Source organism: Austrofundulus limnaeus, unplaced genomic scaffold (assembly GCF_001266775.1).
Source record: "Austrofundulus limnaeus strain Quisiro unplaced genomic scaffold, Austrofundulus_limnaeus-1.0 Scaffold2225, whole genome shotgun sequence".
Classification (NCBI taxonomy): domain Eukaryota; kingdom Metazoa; phylum Chordata; class Actinopteri; order Cyprinodontiformes; family Rivulidae; genus Austrofundulus; species Austrofundulus limnaeus.
Window position 1 is genome coordinate 24,142 of NW_013954627.1, and position 8,383 is coordinate 32,524.

General features: G+C 46.6%; 1 protein-coding gene across 1 annotated transcript in view; it reads right to left on the minus strand.

The window, feature by feature from the left end:
• Positions 1–4,006: 4,006 nt before the first annotated feature.
• Positions 4,007–8,383, minus strand: part of LOC106537280 (FRAS1-related extracellular matrix protein 1) — a gene marked incomplete at its 5' end in the record, with an annotated part of 16,370 nt that continues 11,993 nt past the window's right edge. The window contains 8 exon segments of the mRNA XM_014034667.1: positions 4,007–4,547; positions 4,679–4,764; positions 5,525–5,643; positions 6,131–6,441; positions 6,541–6,690; positions 6,779–6,851; positions 7,079–7,208; positions 7,281–7,425. Coding sequence (XP_013890121.1) covers positions 4,369–4,547; positions 4,679–4,764; positions 5,525–5,643; positions 6,131–6,441; positions 6,541–6,690; positions 6,779–6,851; positions 7,079–7,208; positions 7,281–7,425 — 1,193 coding nt within the window.

An 8,383-nucleotide genomic window follows, 5' to 3' on the forward strand; every position in this document is an offset into this window, starting at 1 on the left:
GAAGAGGACATGAAGAGGACAGAAGAGGACATGAAGAGGACATGAAGAGGACATGAAGAGGACAGAAGAGGACATGAAGAGGACATGAAGAGGACATGAAGAGGACAGAAGAGGACATGAAGAGGACATGAAGAGGACATGAAGAGGACAGAAGAGGACATGAAGAGGACATGAAGAGGACAGAAGAGGACAGAAGAGGACATGAAGAGGACATGAAGAGGACATGAAGAGGACAGAAGAGGACATGAAGAGGACAGAAGAGGACATGAAGAGGACATGAAGAGGACATGAAGAGGACATGAAGAGGACATGAAGAGGACAGAAGAGGGAGGCAGACATCATAAACATAAAGCACACACTCAACACAGATGGTCACAGAAACATGTTTCAGATAACAACACAAACACGTGGTCATAATAAAGAGATCTTAAATGTATTTTTAATCYAGACAGCCTTTCTGTTTCATTTGTCTTGAGTTAACATTTCAACAAGTCAGAATGAAATTCAAAATATCTTGAATTGTTATTCTGTGGAAAACATCACAGATTTATAGAATTTTAGAAGAAAGCCACGTTAGTCTGACCTTAATTTACTGTTCAGTGCTGTGCAGTGTCAGGTCAGTCCCACTCAAATTCTTCTGTTTTTAACGGGATTTTTCTCTGCAGGTCGACATGAATTAAGAAACAGAGATAATTTATTGTTTGTCATTGCAGACTCACAAAACTGTGCAGGCAGCAGCTGCTGCRGAGGACTGACCTTCAAATGACCGATCCAACCATGTCATTTCAGATATTTTCAATGTTTGACATGTCAGAACGTGAATGCAGATATCTTAMATTATCATTCAGGATGGTCAAAATGTAACTGTTCATGGTCAAAACTCATTCATGGATATCTAGAATGTATGCTAATTTTATGTTAAATGGCCTGCCATACTTGGCCAAAAAATACCATCAAAACCACAGCAGGCCATGTATGAATACTAAAAACAGAACCTAAGGTATTTATACTATGATGTGGCAGGTATCAGCTGACACGGTTCCTTCCAGTTGTATCAGTAATAATCAATATTTGGATCGATCCGCTCACCACTACTGAAGGTTAGAGGTGGGTGATACGGGGAGTTTGGTTCTGATGTGATACAAAGTAAATAAAAGGTTYGTTTCAATGGTTCTGATGCTGAAACTGTTGAACTTGAAATGTCACGATCACTGAATAATTGTTGTCCTTTGGTTAGTCCATTATGATCAAACAAAGGACAATTTTAGGTTAATCAAAATGTTTTCTAAAAACTGGAGGAACTAGTGCAAAAATAACAAGAAAACAAGAATGCAACAATAAATGTAACAATTTCATGACACAAAAATGCCTGCTGATCAGGGGGCGGAGCTTTGGGGGGGCTGGGAGGGCAGCACGCCCCCAACCCGGGCCCAGAGTGAGTCCAGTGTTGCCAGACGTACAATAATTATCGTATTTGTACGATATTGCCCTCTGTACGATGTACGATCAATAACTCCAAAAACCCACATTATACGATCATTTGACCGTTTCAGTGTGTGATGTAACACTGGACACACAACTCGCTGACAGGTTGTGGAACACAGCCGTGCCAATTTAACAACTTTGTCGCTGTATTCACAGAGTTTTCAGACCCTGTAGAGACTGTTTAACAGAAAACAGTGAAAATCTGTCGACACTGTTCTGGTGTTGTTGAGACTCTGACATGAAGGCAGCAGGTCCTGCTGAGAGCTCCTCCCTGGTCCCGGTCTCTGACAGGAGGCTTCTTCACACTGTGTCCCTCCCTGCTGCAGGTACATATCTATCCTGCCCCGGACTTCCCCAGGGGCTTACAGGGTTCAAGCCCAGGGCCCCGGCGCTTTGGGGGCCCCGCCCCAGAATAACATTTTATTTTTTTGTGAATGAATAGAACCAGGCGCTGAATGTTTTGTCCGTAGCCCCGGATCAAAATGAGACCTGGTCTCTGACTGCCCGCCTCTCCTCCAGGAGCAGGACGGGACGATTGCGTCATCGTCTGTGTGTGTGGGAGGAGGGAGACGGCTTTTTTTTCCACCAGCATCTCTCAGCAGCGGCTCACCTCAGCCCCCGAGCCACCGGCCCACGAGATGCACCACCGGCCCAGGCGCAGGTCAGAGGGCCGGTGGTTCAGTCCACGAACCGGCCCACAGGCTGAAGTGAACCTAGACTGAACCACCAGTCTGACGCACGGTTCATCTGCGCAGGGCGAGCGCRACATCAAGGAGCGACAGTTTCTGGGGTGCTGATGTTTTCCTGGATTCATTGTGCTCTAAACGATGCCATACCAATGGCTTCTCTACCTGTCCTCAGCACGGGTCGGCCCGATCAGACCGCACAGCTGATTGCACTGCAGGGTGCCACCTGAGCTGACGATGAAGAGCGGAGATCAGAAAAACTAGTCCCAATAACTGAGACTTGTTTGTTGAACATAACTGATTTTATCAAACAGGAGCAGGATAAAGRGYATTATACAGGTATGGTTCTTCTGGATCTTCAAAAACCATTTGATATGGTAGATCATGAAATCTTACTACAGAAACTTCAAGCTTTGGGTTGTCATACTTCACTTACTAACTGGTTTCAATCATGTTTGTTTGGTCAAAAACAGTCAAGATAGGAGGCATAGTTTCTGACTCAGTTAATACTACAAAGGGAGTGCCGCAAGGGTCAGTTTTGGGCCCTTTGCTGTTTTTAATATATGTTAATTATATCCCTTCAGCAGTTCACTGTAAAAAAATGTATATGCAGACAACAGCACTGATGACTTCAGGAGACAACACAGAGGACATTGAGAAAACACTTTCCTCAGAGATGGATTCTGTTAGAGAATGACTAATTGATAATAGGTTATCCTTACATAYGGGGAAAACGGAGTGTATACTCTTTGGCTCTAAATACAAAATTTGCCAGAAGAWTAGTATGCAGGTACAATGTGGAGGAGACTTATTAAAATCTCAAAAGGTGGTGAGAAATCTTGGTGTCAAACTTGACCAAGACTTATCTGGGACAGAGGGTTAGGGTTAGGGATCAGAACCATATAGGAGTAGCCTGTCCCTTTAACATATGCCATGAGGTGGAGTCAGGATGTGAAGGCGGCTGTTACTTGATGTGTGTTTCCAGGTTTCTGGGCACTGCTTGGCTGAAGCCTGTTGAAGGCACAGTAAAAAGCTAGACAGTCCACAGCTGTGTGTGAATGGTTTTGTATGGCTCACTCAAACATTCACGTCATTATTATTACCTGGTATCAGATCAGAACAGGTAAAGGGTAACGAACACTGCTTACATTTTAACAGTCACACACTGCAATCTATATTTATATTGTTCAAGGGAATGAATACATCGTTTTCTCAAACAGGACTTTAGAGTACAACTAGAATACGTCCTGGAGGAACTCTGTCACATGCCATCCAATTTAAATGAAGAATTTAATCTACTGWTTGTTAGAAATCATTGTGATCTACTACCATCCCACTTTTGAGCCCAATATGTCTGAAAGTGGCTGAGTTATGGTCAGTCTTGCGTTTCAGCTATGACGGCAATCTTGGATTTTTCATTTGACTTCAGTATGTAATGGAGATCCTTAGTTGTCACCACACCACATTTTAGCCCAAAATGTCTTAAAATGGCCGAGTTATTGCAGTTTGAAATTAGGTCTGGTGGCCATCTTGAACTTGTTTAGCATTCAGTATTTGTCAAAGCTTGTTCTTGGCTACTACTACAGCAGTTTTCAGCTCTGTAAATCTTACCAGAGAAACTGGTTGAATTCACTGAACTCCTGCCACCTCCAAGCCTTTGAGTCAACAACAACTTAGGGCTAAAGCTAACCCTAACCCAACAGCAATTGTTTTAGGAATGAACATCCCAGCAAATTCACCCCAAAGGTCAGACCATGCAAAGGTCAGTGTAACGGGCTCCATCTTAGACAAGGCTCAACAGATTAAAGGTTATGACAGGATGCTGGACAATCGGGTAGACTTCACTCACTGTTTCAGTGCTTTTATTTAATCAATAATAACAAGTGGTACCATGTAAACCGATCCAAATGTTTGAGATGGGTTCTCTTCCATCAAATGATAGAACTCATAAACGTCAACCTCTGAAAACTTTAAAAACCAAACTCAGCCTGATGTTTTTATATGAGAAAATTCTTAATTACAATCTTATGTATTGATCACCTTATGAAGATAAACACCAGAGCAGCGTCGCTGTCTGAAGGAAACATGATGTCATCAGATGATGTCATCAGATGATGTCATCAGAACAGCATTACTGTCTGAAAGGAAACAAAGCAGTGAGATGAAGGGAGATGTTCCTCAGGATGTAGAAATAAAATCATGGAGTCTGAAGAGGAGAGGAACAGATGAACGAGTGCTGAGTTTCAGCTGAACAGTTTGTAGAAATCCATCTTTTGGGGTTTTCAACGAGGATACAGTCTGACCCAGCAGGAACCCCCCCAAGTCTGACAGCAGAACCATCAGCCCACATCCAGGAGTCCAGACCATCAGAAAGACCTGAAGAGAAAAAAAAAACTGAAATCAGATAAATGAATCAGGAGTCACTGATCTGATCTGGATCTATGAGTTCTTCAGGATGTGAGCTGTCAGCAGACAGAAGTTAAAAAGATAAAATWAGCTTGACCCACTGATCCAGAATGGTTTCTTCCCTGTGAACTTCCACATCCAGCCGACGTCTCTTCTGGACCGAACACTGCTCAGGCTGCTGTTGAAGCTGAAGGAAAGGAGGAGCATCAGTGTGACAAAAAACAGAGGTCTGAAGGATTAACCATCTTCTGTATGTTTAGATTAGGTAACCCCAACAACCAGCTGGTAATCTGGATTATTTTATCCAACATCCAACTGGATTTCTGGATTATCTGACCCAACAACCAGATGGTTATCAGGATTAACTGATCCAACAACCAGATGGTTATCAGGATTAACTGATCCAACAACTAGCTGGTAATCAGGATTACCTGACTCAACAACCACATGGTTATCTGGATTACCTGACTCATTAACCAGCTGGTTATCTGGATTAATTTAACCAACAACCAGCTGGTTATCTGGATTACCTGACCCAACAACCAGCTGGTTATCTGGATTAATTTAACCAACAACCAGCTGGTTATCTGGATTACCTGACCCAACAACCAGCTGGTTATCTGGATTAATTTAACCAACAACCAGCTGGTTATCTGGATTACCTGACCCAACAACCATCTGGTTATCTGGATTACCTGACTCAACAACCAGCTGGTAATCTGGATTACCTGACCCAACAACCAGCTGGTTATCTGGATTAATTTAACCAACAACCAGCTGGTTATCTGGATTACCTGACCAAAGAACCAGCTGGTTATCTGGATTACCTGACCCAACAACCATCTGGTTATAACTCAAGCTCTTCATACTCTTGTGTTTGACAGTGGAACCTTCCCACCTGATGACTCAGGTCAACAGAACCCAACAGAAAACATCAGTATATTTACAGAATAGAGCAGGTTCTGTCGGCGCTGGCCCAGCTGGCCACAGATGGACTGATGATATAACAGCGTCTCCTGTAGACCGTCCAACCAGCAGGACAGAAGGTGCTGACCGACTGGGTCATCTAAGAAAGAGCAGAAACAGAATTTACTTCACTTGCATGAAAACCTTTACGTGGATCAGACTAACATAGACCCTCTTCAGGACAGAGGGGGGAGAGGGGTTTGCTCGTGAGTTCAGCTTAGTACAGTTTAGGTTTTGGATGGAACTGAGAGTCTGAACTCCAACAACCTAAAAGATTAAGATGGATTATGGCAGTGGTGCTTGGTCCTGGTCTTCAGGGCCACAGTCCTGCTTGTTCTAAATCACTCCTTGCTCTTCAGCAGGTCTTCAAGTTCTGCAGAAACCAGGTGGGTCACAATGCAGAGAAACTTCTAAAACATGCAGGACAGTGGTTCTGAAGGAGCAGGACTGGACACTCTGGTTTTATTTCAGGTTTCAGGAGAACCCGATCCTCCTTAAACCCAGACTTGGGTTCCTCAGAGGTTCTACTGTTCCATCAGTAACAACAGATTTAACCAGGCTGTCCTTGAGTCTGTGGGAACCCTCACCTTCTGTCCTCCTCCTCTGAACCCAGAACCTCCAGACGTCTCAGAGGTCGGTCTCAGCTGACCCCCSCTGTGGAGGGTCTCTCTGTACTGGGGGGGCGCCTGGTCCTGTGGTTCCACCTCTCTGTAGTCCAGGGAGAAGTGGCGGTTTGGGACATCTCCTCTGGGAGGGTGGGGCTGGTTCTCCCACAGAAGTTCTGTCTCCATGTCAATGACTAAGTCCTCCTCCTCTGGCTGATGGGGGGCAGGGATCTGAGGAGGACCAGGAGGGGTCTGGTGGTCCTCCACCTTCATGTTGTCTGGATCACACCTTCCTGTCAGAGTTCAGGCTTTAAGTCAAACAGATTCTGACAAGGTTCTAAGCAGGTTCTACCTGAAGGCCACAGGCTGCAGCTGGACCACCTTAAACCCACCTCTCCTGGGGTCAAGGATCTCCACCGTTGCAAACGTTCTCTGTCCCAGAACTGAGTTCTGAGGGTTCTTCAGCTGGACCCTGAAGGTCTCGTGGTTCTCCTCCAGACCATCATCAATTAGGAAGATAGTCCAGGCCTTTACATTCACACCTGACCCAACAGGAGGACCAGAATCACACCGCAGAACCAGAACCTTCAGGAGAAGCTCCAACAGTCAGGAAGGTAGAAAAGAACTCACCCGGGTCGAACTGGACCAGACCAGCTGAGCTGTGGGTGAAGTCTCTGCCTACTTTGGCTGACCCGTTCTGCACCTGAACCCACCAGAACACAAAAACCTTTACTGGGTTGGATCTGGATCTGGTCCTACAACATGAGGCCTGAAGCTTTAAGCACCAACAGGAACAACAGACCCAGTTTGTTCTGGTTCAGATGGATCAGAACCAGAAACCCGTTAGCTCAACTGACAGACTGTAAGCAATCGGACCATCAGGGTTCTACTCCTGGAGAACCAGATGTTGGACTGTGGAGGAGGACTCACCTGAATGGAGACGTAGGCCGGGTCCATGCTCCTGCCAGTCCTCTGGATCTGGATCTGCAGAGTCCCTGAAGTCTCACAAGTCCTGTAGCAGGTCGCTGACAGCTGGACCCGGGACCAGAACAGCTCCAATCTGCAGGAGACCCAAACATCAGCAGGTTCCAAGAGGAACCCATCAGAATAGGAAGGATCTGAGGAGACCCACCTCTGAGGTGGGGCAGAGTTCCCTGCAGGGTCTCTGAGACAGAACTCAAAGCTGTCAGAAGTCCTCTCCTGGTCCGACGGAAGGACGAAGACCACATGTCCCAGGTCCACATCCCGCTGAGTGAAACGGGTTCTGATGGAGACTCCTGCAAAACCAGAGGACAGGTTCAGTTCTGCTGAGGAATATGTAGGCCGCCATAAACCTGTGAGGACCACAGAGACCTGTGAGGACCACAGACCTGTGAGGACCACAGACCTGTGAGGATCACAGAGACCTGTGAGGACCACAGAGACCTGTGAGGACCACAGACCTGTGAGGACCACAGACCTGTGAGGACCACAGACCTGTGAAGACCAAAGACCTGGGAGGACCACAGAGACCTGTGAAGACCACAGACCTGTGAAGACCACAGACCTGTGAGGACCACAGAGACCTGTGAAGACCACAGACCTGTGAAGACCAAAGACCTGTGAGGACCACAGAGACCTGTGAAGACCACAGACCTGTGAAGACCAAAGACCTGTGAGGACCACAGAGACCTGTGAAGACCACAGAGACCTGTGAAGACCACAGACCTGTGAGGACCACAGAGACCAGTGAAGACCACAGACCTGTGAGGACCACAGACTTGTGAGGACCACAGAGACCTGTGAGGACCACAGAGACCTGTGAGGACCACAGAGACCTGTGAGGACCACAGAGACCTGTGAGGACCACAGAGACCAATGAGGACCACAGAGACCTGTGAGGACCACAGAGACCAATGAGGACCACAGAGACCTGTGAGGATCACAGAGACCTGTGAGGACCACAGAGACCAATGAGGACCACAGAGACCTGTGAGGACCACAGAGACCTGTGAGGACCACAGAGACCTGTGAGGACCACAGAGACCTGTGAGGACCACAGAGACCAATGAGGACCACAGAGACCTGTGAGGACCACAGAGACCTGTGAGGACCACAGAGACCTGTGAGGACCACAGAGACCTGTGAGGACCACAGAGACCAATGAGGACCACAGAGACCTGTGAAGACCACAGACCTGTGAGGACCACAGACACCTGTGAGGACCACAGAGACCTGTGAGGACCACAGAGACCT